Source organism: Musca autumnalis, unplaced genomic scaffold (assembly GCF_047663935.1).
Source record: "Musca autumnalis isolate F117 unplaced genomic scaffold, ASM4766393v1 scaffold_3, whole genome shotgun sequence".
Lineage (NCBI taxonomy): Eukaryota > Metazoa > Arthropoda > Insecta > Diptera > Muscidae > Musca > Musca autumnalis.
In genome coordinates, this window is record NW_027411866.1 from 74,631,378 (window position 1) to 74,652,703 (window position 21,326).

At 34.1% G+C, this 21,326-nt stretch overlaps 1 protein-coding gene across 4 annotated transcripts; it reads right to left on the reverse strand.

Moving 5' to 3' along the window:
• Window positions 1-8,207: 8,207 nt before the first annotated feature.
• Window positions 8,208-19,862, reverse strand: Usp7 (Ubiquitin-specific protease 7). Of its 4 annotated transcripts, XM_073971747.1 has the most exons (6): window positions 19,536-19,834; window positions 19,346-19,473; window positions 18,600-18,785; window positions 17,203-18,505; window positions 14,880-16,295; window positions 8,208-9,779 (listed from the first exon to the last, which is right to left on the reverse strand). In XM_073971747.1, the coding sequence occupies exons 4-6, from the start codon at window positions 18,391-18,393 to the stop codon at window positions 9,033-9,035; spliced, it is 3,354 nt and encodes a 1,117-aa protein (XP_073827848.1). In that variant the 5' UTR covers window positions 18,394-18,505; window positions 18,600-18,785; window positions 19,346-19,473; window positions 19,536-19,834; the 3' UTR covers window positions 8,208-9,032. The 4 variants fall into 4 exon arrangements, with proteins under 4 accessions (XP_073827848.1, XP_073827847.1, XP_073827849.1 ...); XM_073971746.1 differs by having other exon boundaries at window positions 19,346-19,862; XM_073971748.1 differs by lacking the exons at window positions 19,346-19,473; window positions 19,536-19,834 and adding an exon at window positions 19,300-19,345.
• Window positions 19,863-21,326: the final 1,464 nt, after the last annotated feature.

Sequence of the window (21,326 nt, forward strand, 5' to 3'; positions counted from 1 at the left end):
CGCAAGAAAAAAATGTACCGTCGTAAAAATTTCAGAACGATCCGAGAGGAGCTCTTAAACTTCAATTTATGCGAATTTTGTGTGGGAGGTATCCAAGGAGTGGACCGATATAGTCCATATTCGAACCCGACATATATCTATAAGGAATAATACGATGAACGAAGTTCAATTGCTCCCTTAGATAGCTATAGTTCACATCATTTTGCAGGAAAATTTTGCACTTTTGTGGGGGAGGTACCGGACCCAAAATTTGTTTCGAATTGGTTAATCCGTTCGAGAGTTATCGTGCGCACCAGCCAGCCAGACAGACAAATCGACTCCAAACTGTCTGAAACGAATTTCGACCAAACATACTTGATGTCTAAAACCGTCATTTCGATGAGGCACTTTTTGGTCGTATCAAAGTGTATATACCCTTTCTAGCTTAAAGGCTGAGGATATAAACATGTGGCTATTTTGCTTCACAATATAATTATATTTATTGAAAATTTTTTTGAAATTTTTATGGTGGTATTTTAGTGAGATTAAGTTAGATTTACTGCTGTGGGTTGTACATCCTATGTAGTCAGTCTTATTGTCATAACTATCAGCAAAAATTCGCATTAATAGGTTAACAAATCTGGTTTTGGACAATGTTGACGATTTTTGACGATTTTCCAAATTTTATTGACGATTTGACGATTTCCGATCAAAAACTGTCGGCAACGCTGTACACAATTCATAGCAACATTATTCATATTTTCATACTTTTTATTTTCTGATTTTAAAGAAAGTTTCGTCCAAAAGACGAGTAAAATTAATTGATATGAACTGAAAAACTATTTGTCCTTCTTTCAGATATCTATTTAATATTTAATTACATTATTTTCATTCATCTTTTCTATTTTTCTCACAATTTTGGTCTTTTCAGCAAATAAAAATATTTTTCTATTTTCAAAATTAACGAGAGAGAGGGACCTGCCAAAATAACTTTTTGGTATACAGACTTTCTGGCAGGCATTTGATTTTTGTTTTTAAATTTTTACGCGAATTTGAAACGATGGACAAGAAATGCAACTGCAATAAACGAAAATAGAAAATTTGCTATGATTTGAATGTTTATTAGTCCTTAAACCGTTTACTTTTCATTCAGGTTTTGCAGTTTTACTAAAAAATTTTGGGTTTTTAATAAATTTTAAATTTTATATTTTTCCTGTCATAATTAATTTATTTCGATAAATTCTCTCATTTGTTAGAGATGGGACATATTTTATCGTCGTTCTGAGAGTAATTTAAATTGAACAAAGTACACAAATCGTTGTTCGTTCTCAAAATTTTGTATGGGAAATGAAGTAATCACAGTTTATACAGTTGGCCATTCAGAGTTCTGTTAAGGGCTGTTTACACCATCTATCAATGTCATATGAGCTGTCATTTCATTCACCCATTCGACATTCTCTATGTTTGTCAAAATTGACGTCATCCATATAACTTTCAATTTGTGCGTTCATACCTACAAGTGTTATTTTCGTATGACATAACCTATAAATATAAAAACACATTTTTTGTCATTGTTTACATTTATTGTTGAGTTGCAAATTTGCGCAAATTTTAATTTTGGTTAAAGGAAAATGAATATCTAGCATGTTTGTTGTGGTAGAATAGGTTTTTGGGGTTATAGAGGCATTTATGTTTTTTCCACAAAGCAATCATTTCCAAGACTGCTTCTTTCGACCAATCGATCTGAAAATTACATTATAAACACTCTTTCTTTACTTTTCTAAATATTTAAATATACATAACTTTCCATTTTCTTTTTTAAAAGATTTTGTTCTTCTTTTTTTTTTGAGAATGCCAGAAAACAGCTGATAAATGTATGTTTACATACAAGAATGCCGTATCAAATAGAGCGCTCCCTAAATGAAAAATTTACATATGAGTTGCCAAATCATTTTGATAGATGAAAATTTTCATAGTGGTCACACTATCTGTACAACATTCGCAGGTAGAAAATTTGACTTCTCACACGACATTGATAGATGGTGTAAACAACCCTTTAACAACATTTGACAACAAACATAATAGATTGTTCATTATTGTGATTTGATTTCCTTTGTATTTTATGTATTTGACAGCAAACTAAATAGTCAGGGCTAACTAGTTTGGGCTGAATGGCCAACTGTATAAACTGTGGAAGTAATTATATCGTAATTTGGGGTCGAACAACGAATAGAGAACGAATTACCGTCAGTCTGAACAAGGCATTACATTCGTAACAATATTAGGTCTGTCTGGTTACCCTAAAATTTGTAACAATTTGTACCAATTGTTGCTGGAAGACGTCTGTTAACACAAAAAACCAGCAAAGGAGAGCAATTCGAGAGAGACATTTTGACAGTTCTTTCACTGAGAGCTTGCCAATTCTTGCTGGACAAATTTCTTCTAGCAAACATTTGCAAGTCTTCTTCTTCCTGAAAACAATCAGTCATCTGTTTTTAATTTTTCGTTGATTTATGTTTGTGAAAATAAAAAACAATTTTATTGCGGAAATAGCAAGTCCAATCGTATTATTTTTTTTGTAGAACAAAGTTGCGAGGTGGAAAAATCCATTTTTGGGTCATTTTCTTTTTTTATTTTTAATAAAATACACATTTTTGCTTCCATTGGTTCCTTCATTGGCCGACAAATTGTTCTGTTTTGGCAAGTCAGCTGGTTTTTGCTGGGAAGGTGTCTGTTTACTTTTTATAATTTTCTAGCAAAAGAGAATAACAACTCCTTACTCTCTGAGAAAGTTCTTGCTGGAAAAGTAACCAAACAGACTTATTCTTTCTCATGATGGAATCTCTCAAATAAAATGCTTGCCGTTTAACTTTGCTACCATTTATAATTTAAATGCAAGCGTTTTATTTGAGAGATTCCATCATGAGAAAGAATATATTTATTGAGGCTAAGCTACAAATTATTTTATAGTTTTAAGTGAATTTCTAAACAAAACACTGAAACGTATTTTTTTTAAATTATTTTTTATATTTAACTTTTTAGTAAATACATTGGCCACTGAGAACAAAATCATAGTCAATTCAGGTCGAAAATTTAGACGAAAACTTAAAAATGCCTGAAATCGTGTAGTACCTTTATATAAAGGCCTTATTCTGAACGAAAATTCCCCGTGAATTTTTTCGCTTTCCCCTTATTCTGGACAACATTTCACAGTGAATTTTTTCGCATTCCCTCCTTCACCTTATTCCAAACGATGTTCGAAAGCGGAAAAAATTCACAATTTGTGAGAAAATTTTCGCCAGTAATTTGAAAGCGAGTTGATCAATATATCAATCAATTGGAGGAGTTAAAATATAGAAAATAGGAAAATTTTGGAGAAGTTTAATAAAATAATAATCTGTGACTTTTTTTAAATTTTTATATATTTTAATAAATTTAGTGATATAAAAGTAAGTTATTCGAACATATTTATAACTTCGGTCAATACTTTGCTTAAACTAGATTGACCTATTGGAACGTCTGAATCCTTTTCAACGCCTTTTTGGTAACCTCCTTCAACAAAAAAAAGCGAAACGTCGCACTCAGCTTAATGACGGGGGATATAGCAAATGATTTTTGTTGACCGTGAATCTAAATGCTGGTTTATTTACTACATAATAGTTTTGAAATCTGGAAATCAATTAGCATAAACAATATTAGTAGTTTTTATGGGCATGTTTCACTATGTCGAACGAAAATGAAAACGAAAGAAAAAAAGCTAAACGCGTGTATTATTTTTAAATTTTGTAGTTGTTTTAAAGCAAACGCAAAGTCAATATTCCCATGAAAACCAAAGTTTAGGTGTTTTTCGTTCGCAATAATTTTCGTTCGACATAGTGAAACTGGCCCTAGTAATATACTTACAAACATTTCGACATCTCAAGGGGATTGCTCGCATCACGAAGAGTTCTTCTAATATGTCGTTGTTCCTTTTTGCTTCTTTGACATTGTTCAATGTTTATAGTTTCTGTCATCATCCAAAATGCTATATTAGCGATTTTATTCTGTTTATTGACAACTTTTTAAACAAATTTATTACATTTTCTTATAGCACCAAAATAAGCAATTGCAACAAAGCGTATACGTCCCAGTCCACACTAGCGTGAATTTCATTCAAAAAATTCATGAAATTATGCGTTTCTAGATCGAGTTCCATAGTGGAGTAAAATCAAAAAAATACTTTAGTGGGGAACTCGATCTAAGAACGTCTAGTTTTATATTTTTTTTGAATGAAATTCACGCTAGTGTGGACCGGGACTACGTTAGAACAATAAACATCTTTTTCACATGCCGTATTGTATGTTGCCACATATTAAAACATTCGTTTATTTTGTTTTAATTACAAAGCATTTTACAATGAATTGCTGTTATTTCACATTTCTATTGGTAGAAAGATTTTAAAATAATAAAAAAACAAGTTTTTTTTTTTGAAAATAAACATTAAATAAAGTTATGCAAAGCATTATAAGATTCAATTACAATGGGGCAACACACAATATAACTTAAATTAAAATATGGCAGCATTTCATTTCCATTTACGAAAATTCGAAATAAATCTCGCATTTTTTCTTTTCCTTCTTCCATTAGAATAAGGCGAGTAAGTGAAAGCGAAAAATGTTTCACTTCTGAAATTTTTCATTGGCGAATATTGGGAATAAGGCTGTATATCAAAACCTGGACTTATGTGCATAATTTTTGGTGGGGAAGTTTCTGTACCATTGGGGACTCCAAATGCCAAGTTACAGCCAATTCAGTCTAACAATTAAGATAAAATCCTTAAAACACTTGAAATCGGGCCGTACCGCTATATGGGGGCTATACCAAAACCTGGACCTGTGTCCACAATTTTTGATGGGGAAGTTTCAGTACCAAAGCCTATTCGTGTTAAAAATGAAGATAGAATCATTAAAACCCTTGAAATCAGGTGGTACCGCTATATGGGGGCTGTACCAAAACCTGTACCTATGTCCATAATTTTTAGTGAGGAAGTTTCTGTACCAATGGGGTTCCCATTGCCAAGTTACAGCCAATTCGGCCTAAACATGAAGATAAAATCCTCATATTACTTCAAATCGGGTGGTACCGCTATAAGGGGGCTATACCAAAACCTGGACCTATGTCCACAATTTTTGGTGGGGAAATTTCTGTATCATTGAAAATCTCAAGTGACAGCAAATTCGGGCGAAAATGAAAAAAAAAAATCCTCAAAATACCTGAAATCGGGTGGTACCGCTATATGGCGGCTGTAGGAAAAAATGGGCCCATATTCATGTATTGTCATCCAAATCTGAAAAGTGTGCAAAGTTTCAGTTCGATTTGTCAACTGCGTTAAAAATGAGTTACTAGATTTGAACTAAATCGGGTGGTACCGCTATGTGGGGGCTATAGGAAAGAATGGACCCATATTAGATTTGGTTTCATATTCATGTATTGTCATCCAAATCTGAAAAGTGTGTTCGATTGGTCAACTGCAACTGTGTCAAAAACGAGTTACCAGATTTGAAAAAAGTTTAATGAAATTAGGCGTTTCTAGATCGAGTTCCATACTAGAGAAATTTTATGAAATTGCAGTAGTGGGGAAATCGATTTAAGAACCCCTAGCCTTATGCACGAATACAAAACAACAGACAATATGGAAGTTGGTCATTTTTTGGTCTCGAAGTTTACTCGGGGTCTACTGCCATGAATATTATCGGATTGAAGCGAATCGTAAATACTATCACGCGTTACATATACAATTTAAGTCGTGATAGTCATGTTTCTTCCTACGTTGTAAATTTCTTGGTTGTTCTTTTGATATATTCATAAAATTCCGTTGCCTTCTTTCGTTTTACAAAATCATAAAAAGTGAAAAACATCCTGCATTAAGAATAATCTTCTTCTTTACGCATTATTCCTGAAATCCTCAAAAATTCATTCGTAGGATTTGGAAGAATATTTTTTCAAAATCATTTATTGTCAGAGTAGCACGTTTGCTGAAATGTTTTACCGCTAGAACTGCGAATTTTCTCTCAGAGCAATAATGCATTTCGTTTAAAAATTTTCAGGCATTTTCATACGCTCTCAAAACTGTTTTTTTATATTACATAAATTGAGTTATAGCTCATTGGACAAATTTATCTTATTCTAAACATTTCTTGGCTAGGGAGCCAAGATTATTGCTCTGCTCCAGAACCTGCAAGAAGCTACTATTTTTTACTACGATAACATTTTTCCTCTATGTTATCGTAAAAAATATTAAAAATTAGTAGATTCTTGCAGTTCTGGAACAGACCATAAGAAAGTACTTCGTGTGAATTTAAAAAAGTTATTAGAAAATTGTTTGATATAAGTTTTGAATTATATAATATTTAAACTCAGGTATTTATTGTCATGTATACATATTCACCCTTATTACGGTTGGCGTAACGTCTAATTATGTATGTATTTGTACAAAAAAAAAAAAGCCAAAATTCAAATATTTAAAGAATTCTTTTGGTAACAAAAATTAATAGAATTATTAGATCATTTTTAACCCCTGTTTTTGTAACTATTTTTTGTTCGTTCGTCTATATTCGTAATAATTTGAGCATCCATAGTTCAGCCCCTAGATGACATACAGATCTAATTCTTCGTAGACTCGTTCTATATATAGTTAAGAATTCCTCATTCAAAAATCAGCGTTCCACATTTGCGCTAAGACGAGTAAATCGATCTACAAAATTTGACAATTCGTGTGAGAACATATTTCTTTTTACAACAACAGGGGGTTAAACTATTAATTCAGAAGAACAACTAACCCTACAGTTTTTACAATCAAAATAAGTGTTCGGCGTAGACGTTTTTGTGGTCGTTGGCGTAGTCGTAGGGATATATTTTGGTACCACGTAACATTTACGACAACGACAATTTTTTTCTCTTACAAAATTAAAAAATATATATTTTTTTAATTGTAAAACAATTCGTTTGAAATCATCTTTTGAACAAGAACTAAGAAATTTGCATAGCATGAATCGTTATATGAGGACTCTAACAGATTTTCAATAGAAAGTTTGTCATCTGATAAAAACACGAAATTTATCTTATGCAAATGAATAAAAGTAGTAAAGTTTGTATTTATTATAGTTATTTTCCAATATATTTAAAGGAAACATGGAACTTTATTCTCTTATCCTCATTTGATCCGAGAAGAAACATTTTCAGTTACCACCTAATTTCTGATGACAGAGTAGTCCACATTGGAGATTGTTACTTCTTCTATGTCCCTAGTTTTATTAGTAGGACTAATTTCCGAAACGTCAGTTCTTTGCAAATAAAACCAATCATCAAGCTTAACTCTAAACGAGAAAATGAATAAAAATCATTAAAAATGATCTTCGCCCTAACAAGAAAAAAAAAAAAACAGGCTGAACCCAGGCTGGGATTTGAACCCACGTCCTTGAAAACTTATGAAAAAATGTTGTCCCGGCGTGTTAGCGTTTAAAGCCAAAACTCACAAAGCAAAAAAAATCCGTTATTGTATAAAAACACATTTGCATTTGAAAACCCAAAAGTTATAGGACAGAGAAGCCATTCCACAGTCGATATGTTTGAAGAGCTGCCCAACTAACAGCCAAACCGGTCACATAATTTGGTGGCTGTGTGGATTCGAGTCCTTGGCTTTCCTTTTTCACTTGCAAATAATTTCGATAATCAGTCTTAACTCTAAACAAGAAAATTAATAGAAACCAATATTGATTTTGCAAGTGAAATTGTATTTTTTGAATTTTGAACTTTATCAAATCGATCGAAATCTGAAAAGCTAAAACCAAAACTATCGAATTTGTGACATAGCTGTAAATGCATGGGTGTGCAACTTAAAAATTTTGACAAAGTTAAAAAACTACAAAGCATCTGATTCGGAAGTCAGCTTATGAGCGTCGCCCTTGTTATAAAATCGTAGATTATATCGATACGTTTATGCGGCATTATTTTTTTTTTATCTTAGGATTTATATATTCATTCATCTTACCTCTCTTTCTTTTATAACGTTTAAAATTAATTAAATTGCTTTATATAGAAATGTGGTTTTTGTTTTGAGTTATTTATAATTTTTAGGTTAATTTTTGTTATTTCTTTTTTGCTGGAGAAGCATATCTTAACTACAGTTGACAGAGTTTTAAATTTTATAGTTTTTTTTTTTGCAAATTTTTCATATTTATAATATATAATTTTTCTTTTTTTAATAATAAACATAAATAACAAACGCTTAGTTTCCTCATTAGAAGTGTGTTATGTATAATTTTCATTATTTCGTGGATGTTCTGTTGTTGATGTTTATGCAGCCTGTTGCTGCTCTGCTCTTCGTTTTCGGTCTCGTCTGCGTGGTGATATCTGCTGATGTCTGTTGATGAGGTGGTAGTTTTACTATTGTAAAATATATTTATATATGTCCGGCGATTTGTTGTGGGAATTGTTCTCTCAATAAATTTTATTTTTGATTTGAATTATTTCATGACGATTCCGTTTATGTTTCCGAGTTTCCGAATACGGATGAGGTTGGCTGTGTGTATAAATATATACGAACTTTCAGCATAATAAGGATCGATATTTGTTTTTTTTCTGCTTTTCTTTTCATTCAAGAACAGATGTTTAATGTTTTGTTGATTTGTTGGCTGGCTGGTTTCGTAGTATCGTAACCTATTATTTGGAACCACTTTATTTCCAAACAAGATTTTCTTTTTTTTCATTTTAAATACTATTAATAAATGGTTTCCATACAAAAATGATCTTGAGAGATATTATTAGAATGCTGGACAACACTTGGTGCAACACGGGCTACACTTGGTGCAATTTGATTCATCATTCATTTCGCCTCTTGGAGTTTTTTTGCTCGTAAAAATCATCATGCATTTCTTTGATTAGTTATTTTCTTAATTTTCTCACACATTACTGTTCTTTATTCCATTATTTTTTGTAATAATAGTGTATATGGGTGTGTACTTTGTGTGTGTGTTTATATGTGATCTCTAAGTGTATTTGTGTTACTATTTAATTTAGTTATAAATCTTAATGGCCTTTTCGGAAAAGTTCAACGATGTTCGTTTACGAGACTTATTGATGTGATCCAGGCCAAAGAAGGGCGTATTACCATTCCATGGTCGGTACACGGCTAAATCAACGAGGGTATTGTCATTGACATCTGGTGTATTGCCACCGATAACGGCAAACTTATAATTCTCCCATTCCTTGTCGGGTACATTCAAGCGTTTTTGTATACGCTGCTTAAGAGCTCCGTATGGTTCACCTTGCCGCGCCTTAATGAGGAATGGCACACCAAAAACGCTAAAGATTTCCTTGCTATAATGGGCAACCGGTATGAGCATTTCATTTTCAGCCAGTTGCAAATCTTCAAGAGGCACTTCTTCAATACGGAACGTCTTTTGAGTACTCTGAGGTGTTATGGGTTCAGTGGCCTTTTGCAGAGATTCGAGGGGTGTGTCCTCTTTGAAAACCATTGCGATTTTATGATTGTTCACCTTTAGCAAACGCAATTTCTTCGAACTATTCTCCGAAAATTGTATCTTTTTAGCCGCCTCATCTAATAAACCTCGAACTGTATCATTTTTATTTGGATACAATACCAATTCTTTTTCTTCCTTGAGGTCATTTGAAACCCAAATGCATTTGAATTGTTTCTTATTGTCAAGTTCGTGGATGCTCAGTGACAGTCTTTGATAGAAAAGCTTTTTAGGATTGCTTTGCTTGGTTGATGCCAATGCCAATAGATCTTTGAGACAACCCTGAAAAGAATAAAGGAAAATATTTGGAAAAATAAGTTTCAATATTGTTGTGCTGTGCATTTTCACAGCTGATGGTCTAAGCAGCTAATGCTATAAATGTTTTGCTCCTATTTATTATATATTCAATATATGATAAATATATAAATAATAAATTTTATAATTGTTTTTTATTTATCTATTTTTTTTTTTTTTTGAAAAAAAAATAATTTTTTTAATTATATATATTATATTTTTTAAAAATTTAAAATTTTTGTTTTAATGTTGTCTTATTAGGACGAAGGTCATTATTCATGAACGTTTTTAATTAATTGAATTAATCGAGCTAACATGACCTAAGAAATTTGTATTGAATTTTTTAAAAAATTCAAAAAAAAACCTTGTTTCATGCTGTCCCGAAAATTTCTACTCCACTAAGTTTGGAATTTCACTAAAATGTGGTACCTGTAAACGTCACGATAATTTGTTAAACAAAAAAAAAAAAAGAACAAACACAACTGGTCTGTTCCAGAAAACCAGCAAGAATCTACAAATTTTTACTACGATAACAATTTTTCCTTTATGTTGTCGAAACAAATAGTAAAAATTAGTAGATTATGGCAGTTCTGGAACAGACTAAATATCTGTTATAGTTTCTGAGAAAATGCTATTTCTTTCTCCAGAAATTTGCAAAAAATACGTATTTTCCAAAATAGGGAAAAATTGCCATCTTTAGGAGCACACCACGCCCACACCTTCCAATAGTTTGACATAAATTTTTGGTTTCCTTAGTTTCAATATGATTACTATCGAATCTTGCAGTACTGGAGCAGACCATAGAACTTAGGGGTCGATAACAATTATCGTTGAGTGGCGCTGCCAGTTGTCAAAATTGATCCACGTATGGCAACTCTCAACTGAAGTTGCGAATCTCAGTTGACGAAGCGGCTGTTTTTCAGCAACCACCAATTTTCAGTTGCAGTGAACATTTTCGAAGAAACAAGAAGTAAAATAGAAGGAAAAATAAACATTTTGTTAACAATTATTGATTCTTTGCATAATTAATTAATTTTGTGTATCAATATGGTGAAAATAACGACAAAGCAGCAGTTCGAAATATTAATTGATAAACTGAGTGAAAATCCAAACTTAGCCCGAGGAGTTCCGGAGTTTTGGTGAAACCAAAGCCACAGCGGATGAAGCGTGGAGGTCCATTTCGGACATTTTAAACAGCCAAGGACCTCCAACACGAACACCTGAAGAGTGGCAGAGCCTGGATTGACTTTAAAGCAAAGTTAAAAAAGAAAATGCCTCAAAATAAAAAAAAAAAAACTTCAACGACACTGGTGGTGGTCCATCAAAATAAGTGAATTTATCGCCTTTGGAGCGGACAGCAGCAAATCTTTTGCAAATGAATTTGGTGACAAATACAGTAGGTTCAGTTTAAGTACAAATGACGAACATCCTCCATCTATATAGCCAACTACACCAGAAAATTTCGTTTTTGAATAAAAATGGTTTTTATTTTGCCTTTTTTCCTCCTCTGTCAACTTCGAAACGATCCAATTTTGGCACAATTTGTCCTCTATCAAGTGGACAACTTCCTTCAATACTCTCGACAATGTAGATTGAGCCATGCAATTGTTGAAATCATTGCCATGGGACTTTTGGAAACTTCCGTCCTCCAAGAATCGCAACGCTGCGCACACTTTTAAAAGTGGGGGTATTCCTGTTGATCTGTAACTTTCTTTGAAGTCATCCTTTAACGTTTCCACAACGTAAACTACGGCATCCTTTGGCAATCCAAAATACGCCTTAAACCTGAGATAATTTACTGATTATACAGATCTTTCCACATGATCATCAGCTTACAGTGCAGATATTTTGACCAGAATTTCACGAAAGTATTTAAGGAAAGCAATATTCCAAACTCGGTTTCATGAGCTATTTTAATGTTTTTGAACAATTTCGAGACGGATTGGCTTTATTTAGGCACATATCTGGAATAGAGGTATTTTCATAGTTTTTGCCTCATCTTGGATTTACATGAGCTGAAAAATTTCATGTAGGATTTTTAATGAATGAAAATCTTTTCCTTGAAAATTTTTGGAGATATGTATAATACTTCCGACCAATGTCCTCTTTTGTCGATTTTCGACTGCCCATCAACCATGGTACAATAATACAGGTAGCATTATCATGCCAGCTGATGGTAACATAATGTGTCAATTGCATTGAATTGATGTCAAATTTTGACATCTTATGTTGCCAACAATTGTCGATGCGGCTACCTGTGTATTTGTACCATGCCATCAACCAAATGTACGTGTACCGACAAACATGGACGGTCACACTCACTGTCAATCAAGCGATGTTTGAGCTAATCTGTCATTCAAAACTGGCAATGTGTACCCAGCTTTACCTTGCTGCATTACTGCAAACTAGAAAACCACGGGGAAAACTATCATCTTCTGCAAGCTGTTTTATAGCGGTACCTAAGGGGTTACATATACTTGTCACTTTCAAAAAAAAAAAAGGTGACAAAAGTGCCGCAAAAAAAAATTCAAGAGGGGAACAATTTCTTGAGATTTTTATGTAGCATAAATACTTTAAATGCGTTTTTCTCGAAATAGCATTTTTGAAGTAGGTGTCACCGATAACTCGAAACCGAATTGACCGATCTTCACATGGTTTGGTGAGCTTATTAAATAAATAAAAGTCTTGCACTTAAGCGAGACAGTTAAAAAAAATTGCCTTTTTAAAAAAAAAAATCGATCAATTTTTTTCGTTAAAATCGAAATTTTGACTATTACGGTTAAATTGTTATTATAAAAAAGTTTGTTTAAAATTCTGTTTCGCCTTAAGGCAAGATTAATAGGTTCTTAAAATGCTTACAAACATGTACGATAATCGACCCATCCGTTTTCGAGTCATCGTTGGCATCGCAAAACGCTTTTACAATAAAGGGTTTTGCAGATAGCCATTTACCACAAGACTTTGCAATTTTTTTCAACAACAAAAATAAAAAAGTAGTGTAAGATGTGCCCTATCTTTCTTGATGAACGAACTTTAAAAAAAATTTGGTAGTTTCTTTGAAAACAATTCAAGAAAATTAGTTTTTTTGGTCTGCCCAACTAGGGACAACCCTTTAAGTGAGATTGGGTTATATTTATTGCTGTGGGTTGTATATTTTATGTTGTCAGTCTCATTGACAAACCTATCGGCTAAAAAATCGCATTAAACGGTAACCAAACCTAGTTTTGGATCATGATGACGATTTTTTGACAATTTTCCAAATTTTGTTGACGATTTTTTTTTGACGATTTCCGGCCAAAAACTGTCGGTAACGCTGCTTGTCCCTCAAATTTCTTCTAGTAGATGCAATGTCCTGTACATTTTCTTCATCATCAAAATATAATTCCACCGAACTTATCATTTTTTGGGACAGCAAATAAAACTTGACGATCCGAAGATTCAATGGGCAGGTTATATTCCAATCTTGGGTTGTTTTCCAAATTTGCTCGAAAACTCAGCCAAAATATTAAAATATTGTCCAGAATACACAAAAGAGTTATCCAAAGCGCAATTATTTTTAAAATGTATTTTTTTTTTTTTTTTTGGCGAATAGAGGTCACAAGTTTGAAAAAACACTGATCGATAACATGTTCATCGACCACCCAGTTGAGTTGACATTAATGGTACAACATTTCGTCTCAGTCGCGCAGACAACTGACAACGCAACTCGAGTTTAGTGGCAATACAAGATAGACCCATTAATTAAAATCGATTTCTGAACCATTGTGCGACGTTTCTAGGTGTTAAATCGTTCATTCACTTGGGTTAAACATCTTTGAGATAGCTAAACATGTCATTGAACATATGAACATATGTTGTAGCAACGCAAATATGTTCGTGTTTATTTCAGTTATTTAGGGGTCGATTATGCATTGCCACTAAACTTGGGTTGCGTTGTCAGTTATCAGCACAACTGAGATGAAATTTTGTATTATTGAAGTCAACCGAACTGGGTTGTCGATAAACGTGTTATCGATCAGTGTTTTTTCAAACTTGTAAACTCTATTAAATCTAAAAGGCACAATTCGGAAAAAAAGAAAAAAACTATTTTAAAATAGCTCTTTTCCAGAACCTGCAAGAAGCTACTATTTTTTACTACGATAACATATTTTCCTTTATGTTATCGGAAAAAATAGTAAAAATTAGTAGATTCTTGCAGTACTGGAACATCATATGATTAGTTCAGATGAATTATTTTTTGATGATTAAGAAAATGTACAGGACATGACATCTATTAGAAGAAATTTGAGGGACAAGTCGAATCCATTGGAATTGCCATCTACATTGTAAGTTGAAGCTCATGTTGGAAAGATCTGTATAATCTGTAAATTATTTTAGGTTTAAGGCGTATTTTCCATTGCCAAAGGATGCCGTAGTCTACATTGTGGAAACGTTAAAGGATGACTTCAAAGTTACAGATCAACAGCAATACCCCCACTTTTAAAAATTCCCATGGCAATGATTACAACAATTGCATTGCTCAATCTACATTGTAGAACGTATTGAAGGAAGTTGTCCATTTGATATAGGACAAATTGGATCGTTTCGAAGTTGATGGAGGAGGAAAAAAAAGAAAAATAAAAATCATTTTTATTCAAAAACGAAATTCCCTGGTTTAGTCGGCTGTATATATGGAACCCATGTGTACATTGGATTTGCACTCAATTTGTCAATTAATATTTCAAACTGTTGTTTTGTTGTTATTTTCGCCATATTTTTGATACACAAAATTAATTAATCATGCAAATAATCAACAATTGTTAAGAAAATGTTTTTTTCCTTCCAATTTTACTTCTGGCCGCTTCGTCTACTGAGACTCGCAACTTCAGTTGAAAGTTGCCATACATAAAGTAGTTTTGGCAACCGACAACGCAACTCAACGATAATTGCCATCGATAATCGACCCCTTAGTTCTGGTCCCTCTGTATGCAGAGTTAAAATTCGGGCCCAATACAAATTGAAGCGGTTTATTTTATTATTATTTGCTTACGGATAGTAACCTCAACCGACTTTTAAATTTTAAAAAAAATACAATTAAAATTCGCTTACCTTTTGGTTATATTGTATGGCCGTGCCCGGTTGGTCCTTGTAACTACCAGTACAAGTGAAGAACTGCAATTTATTGGGATCTGTATTTAATCGCTCAGCCACAGCTTGGGCCATTTGATCATAATTATAACGATTTGATAATTCCAATACAATTTCCGGTTCATTAGGATTACTCTTATCACAGAATGTGATTTCAACTCGATAAACTAAGTCACTAAAGTAATCTATAACGGTTGGTAATTCAAGCTTTGGATCAATCACCTCCTTTTCAAATATCAATATATAACCCTGAAGACTGCCACGTTCGGCATTGTCGTGACTCAATGTCAATATAGTCTCTAAAGTGTCATTCAAATTCGTTACTTTGCGGTCATTGCATTCATCGAAAACGGTCAATTCGGTGTCAGGGTCGAAGCCCAAGTGAGCATTAACATCCGGCACCAATTCAGCCAAACATCTACCCAAAGGCTGTTGGGAGCATCCAATGTAATTGAGTCGTTTGTTACGAGCATCGTAATACTTGAAGAAGATGAAAACTTCTTTCTTCGGATCGAAGGGGGGCAGGGCACGACCAATTTTATCGGGTTGCGCCAATTCAAGGAAAATTACCCATGGTTTTTGTGAACTTGCTATCTGATCAATGGAACGACCACCCTCACGATGAAAATCAAAGTACAGGAACTTCTGGTTCTGTGTGGCGTACATAATCCAGACACGCATACGTTCCTTAGGTATACAGAAGGACTTAACAAATTGATCCATCATTTCGTCAATTGTCTGTGTTTGTTTCATTTTGAACAATCGTTGGTGTACCTTATCCAAATCGAATAAACGTCGTTTTTGTTGTGCTTCAAAATACTCCTCCAATATGACATGTATCGATACATACAAATTTGCCTCACTGCGCTCCTTGCGTTTGGCCATTTCTATGCGTTTCTCCAAATCCAAACGTTCGACTAGCTCACTGGGTATCTCATGTTCGGGTATATCACTGAGGACACGTTCAATTTCCGATTTTCGAATGTATACCAACATATATGCATTACTGCATTTTGGATGGAATGATATTTCTTCATCCACACCACCATAATTCATGTCGATTGCCTCATTCTTCCAGCATGTACAGACCACGTCATCGTCAAATTTCAACCATTTGCCATCGCATTTGGGATTAATATAAACAACATAATGACCACCATGATTATCACCTGAATGCACTAGGACAGCATGTAGAATATATTCAGCTTTGGTTTCGCCTTCCTTCTCCAAGAAACGATCTAGATTTATTTGTTCGTAAAATTGGAAGCGATCATTATATTTTATAGAGCTATCAGTGACTGGATCATATTGGAAACGCATTAAATGCAAATGTAATACAGGCGGGAATGAAGTGAATTGAACACCTTTTTGGGCTTCCTATAAATAAGAAAGAAAAAAAGAATTAAAAATGAATGGAAGAGATCGGTTTGAATTTTAGTTACTAAGGAAATTCGTTGAGTATTCAAAAATTCATAAAAGTGTAGTTAGGGAAAATGTGTGTAGAGCAAAATGTCCTCTGTCCTAACTATCTGTAGTTAAAGTGTCATAATTCTTCCAGACTGGATATCAAAGTAGGCTTAAGAGGTTACCCCTACTTATCACTTTCAAAAATTCGACAAAAATTTTATTAGTTTATTTTGAAGTGCAGGTAGTGTAGGTATTCCGCAAAAAAATCATGTCGATCGGAGCAAAATTAGCTGATATATGAGCTATGGAATGAAAAAAAAATATTGTGATTTGGAGCAAGTTTTGTTTAAGGATTTAGCTCGGATCGGGTTCACATTTTTTCCACATTTAAGTCTTGCAACCCTGATCACAACCTTTGAGACTCATATCTCGGGAAGTTCGACTTCCCCCATAAATGTTATACATATTTGTGGTCAGGATGACGAGAGTGACCTGTGGAAAAAAATAGAGCTTAATGCTTAAACTCAACTTAATCCGGTAAACATTTACCACAAAACTAAGCAATATTTTTCCAGAACAAAAATTTAAGAAGTAGTTTGAGATGTGCTCTTTCAGACAAAAAAATAAACACATACATAAAAATATGGGTTGCTCCCTTTAAAAAAAAGTTTTTTTGTCGGTACAACAATGGACAGATAACCCCTTAAGCCGAACTTTGGATAATTCTAAACTAAACTTTTCAATAAAAGTTCTTTCAAAATGTTCATTTATTATAACTCAATGAATCGCGAATAGCACCATGCGTCAAGTGTAATAATCGCACATATGTAAACAACTGATAAGAAGGTAGGTAGGTATGCATACATGTTCAACTCACCTGCAAACCATGAACTCCGGCATCATATTTATTATCACCATCCAATGTTTCTGGTGTTATATAATCTTGAAATGACTCATAAATATCGGCTTTGTCTTTGATATTCAATTGAATGTCGTAGAATGTCTCATAGCGGGTGCTATTGTAATCGACATTTTTACACTTAATGTAAGATGACATTTTACCCTCAAACAGGCCGGGAATCGTACCCTCCAAATTGGTGCCTTTCATTTTTGATTCCAGCTTATCCAGCAATACACGCAGAAATTCTTGAACATCATGTTGCATAAACGAATCTAGAGTTTCCCAACCAAAGGACTTGGTAAGTTTTTTGGTTCCCACGGGTTTATCGCTAAATTGTAGCTCATGGAATACACGTTGCAGCGATAGACCCACCGATTTGGTGCTATCATCAGCCTCTGTGGGAATTTTGTAAACGGCTCGACGCAGCTGATTGGTGAAATAGAGAGTCTGCAACAGAGAGTTCATATAACAGGTGGCACCCTGATTTTTAAGGCCAACACAACCAGTGTGTTTCTTCGAATCCCAGAAGACACCATGTGGCGCATCAGCATGAACAAATACTTCTAAAGTAATGGCGCCATTGTGAATATAACAGTTTTCAGGATCTTGAAGCTCCTGCCATGTTATAAAGTTTGAATAACCGTAATCATTTTCTTTAGCAAAGAACAAGTGCTTAATACGCATGCGTGTAAATGGTTTGGCGCCAGGCTTGTGACTCTTTAGTCTCAATTCTGCTATAGCATTACATGACCACGAAGATGATTCATTTTCACCATTACACTGGAGGAAGAAACCTAGAGCACGATCGTTAGGAATTACCATAATCTTCCAGGGTAACATGCGCACATACACGGGAGGTGACAATATTTGTGTCTTTTGTTGGGCAATATTTTTCACCACAAATGAGAACGTTGCCTCTGAACGGAATTCGTCCTCTTTGGGGCCGTCTTCAACAGCTGTCATTTCTTGTTCATTGGCATAGGGCGAACCAGAATCAGCTAATAATTGTTGAGGCGGAACATTGCCATTTTCATTGGGCAGTTGTCCGGCCGAGGGTGGCAAGTGTAGTTTATTGAGGTGCTGTTGATGATGCAATTCAGCACCGGGTAAAGATTCGATTTCTTGTATGTCCATTGCTTCCATAGATTGATCCGGCTCTATTTCCATTTTCAATTGCGTTCTTAGCGTACGTTATGATGTGCTGCCTCGTCGTTTTGTTGGCGGCAGTCAGATTAATTGGGGGAGGAGGGCTGCCTTTCCAGTAACAAATTTTCTGTTCCTAATTAAAACAAATTATTTGTTAAGTTCATATATTGCATATCCTGTAATAGTATAAAACATAGTCTACATATAATAGAATTGAATTCTAGTACCTTTTTTTGGTATCAGTGACGGCGCCTTTCTTATGGACCTTCCGCAATTGTTTTTTCTTTTCCTTCAGTTTTTCTTGTATCACTCACTGCGACTGAATGAGTGAATCTTCTTCCCCTTCGTTCTTCAACACCACCTCGTTGTTGTTTTGATTGCAATTCTTTTGTTGTTTTGTGATGACGGACAACCTTTGGAAAAGATGTGATGTTGGTGTTGATAGTCGTTCGTTCGTAATGGTGGCAACGGCGGCGATGACAATAGAGAGAACACAGGAGATGATACACGCACGCAGCAACGCATCCACCAAATACCAGTGTCCAGAATAACCAAAAAATTAGAAAAAGGAAAAATCCAAAGACAGATAAGAAATTGATTCCTACTTCTTTGTCGATGGCGTATTAATTTTAACAATAATATAAATTTGGTTCAAGTCCTACAATCTACACCATTATGATGTACGAAAATGAAAATGTGTTCTTGTGTGAAACTTTCAGAATTTGCTCGCTAGCTGTGAAACTTGTATTTGCGCGTATGGCATGTGACGGTTGCAAATATTTGCTCCAATTGCAGGCATTAGTAAAGTTTTTACTCAAATATGTTAATCCTTCTAACGCTTTCAAGACTTAAGACGATTAAAATACAAATTACAGGTATCGCTCTTTTCCTTAAGATAAATAAATAATATTAAACAAAAAGTCTTACGTTTCTGTTTAGGACACACACCAGTAGATTATGCTAACATTCTTACCTGTCAAAAATTTACAAATTCTCTTTTTGGCAATCTTTCTTTTGGCGTTTATTTTCACAAGTCACTCACACACACAAAAATACCGACAAACACATGCAAAAAATTGCAACAGAGAGACGAGAGGCCGCCTAAGAACAACAAACGGCTTATAAAAAATATTGCAGATTTTTTTTAAAATGTTTTAATATACTTCTTATTTGTTGCACACACAAATACGCAATTTACAAAATATATTGTTGTATAGCTAGACGTCTTTTGTTTTGTTGTTTGTTATTTTTGTCTGCCTTTTTGCAACTGTGTATTCTTTGCCTTTAAATTATCATTATCCTATGAATTTTGTTGCTTTTCTTTTGAGTTTTATTTTTGCTTCAACAGATATTTTACATTTTAAAGGGCAATAACTAGTATTTATTTCTTAATTAAAATTTTCATTTTTTCGCAATGAATATGTCTCTCTTTAATCTTTAATCAACTCAAAAAAATCGGAATGATGGTTTAAAGAGGGACTGAGAAAAGTGGTGCCCATGCAGAAAGAGAGTTAAAGCATAAACGGAGATAAATGCTACCTTAAAACTTAAAAATCACACACGGCAAGTTTCAATATTATGAAAGGAGGTCCTGATTTACATTAGGCGAGTTTATATACGGCAATTTTCCTCGTTCCTTTTTAAACTTCCCTCTTGCGTTTATAAATGGCAATTCTGGGGATCAATTCTGTTTCTATGAAAATGTGAAATGAAAAATTTTATAAAGGAAATAAATGTCAAATGAAAAAAATTATAAAGAAAATATTTTTCATTTCAAATTTTCATAGAACAAGAATCCAGCCGCTGTTCCGACAAGTTTTATTTTCAAAACAATGAAAATAATGTCAAATACGAAAAATATAAAAGGAATTGCCTGAAAATTGCTGATACGAGCAATTTTTTCCATTTCCTTTCCCCTTGAGTGTCTCTCCTACAAACAGGGACTTGCCGCAAGTAAACTTGTCAGTAACCAAAAAATGCGTTATGGACCAAATACATACGGTACGTTGTGCGACGCGTTGCGCGTTGAAAACAACAACCACATGAAAAATGTGTAAGTGATGCCAAGTTTGTTCTTGAAGTTTTCATGTGGTTGTTGTAACACAACGCTCAACGCGACGTATGTGCCGAGCGCTTTAGAGGTAGTTTACACTATCTATCAATGTCATATGACACGAAATAAAAACATTCCATATTTACCCACGGAGGCAATGTGGAGACGTAGTTTTTTTTTACATTTTTGCTGGTGTGGGCGCACAGAGTAAATGGCGTAAGGAAAATCTTCCATTATTTCACATATTATCGAACGATGGAAAATTTCATGTCATATGACATTTACATGTAGTGTAAACTACCCCTTAGAGAATCTGTAAAGCGGGTACACACGATCAGTTTTGACTGTCGATTTTTCGGAATTATCGATAACTGTCAAACAGTCCAGCAACCACAAAATATCTTGTGGTTGCCTGATGACTGACAAAAGTGAGCGCCGACACTGACAATCAACCGATTATTTGAGCAAAACTGACAGTCAAAACTGATCGTGTGTACCCCGCTTAACGCATTTTTGCTGTTACTTACAAAAATCGGTAAAAATAAATCGCAAAATTACCCAGCAAAAAAGTTTGGAAGTAGTGCAATGCAGAGTTATGATTTCAATACATCTTTCGATGCAGTCCACACGGAGTTATGAAAAATGCACTCCGCTCGATACATTTTAGAAGCACTCGCTTATAGATCCCTATTCAAGCAAGCCAATTTTTGATCTCTACAGTCGCAGTATTTTTTTCTGAACACAAGAAAGAGTGTCTAAAATTATAAGAATTTGTTAAAAAAAATAAAGAAATACAAACTAAAGAAACGGACATTGCTGTAATTCACGAGACGCAAATTATTTTTGAAGAGGAGTTATGGCTCCGGCACATACGGAGCGTTGAGCGTTGTGTTACAACAAC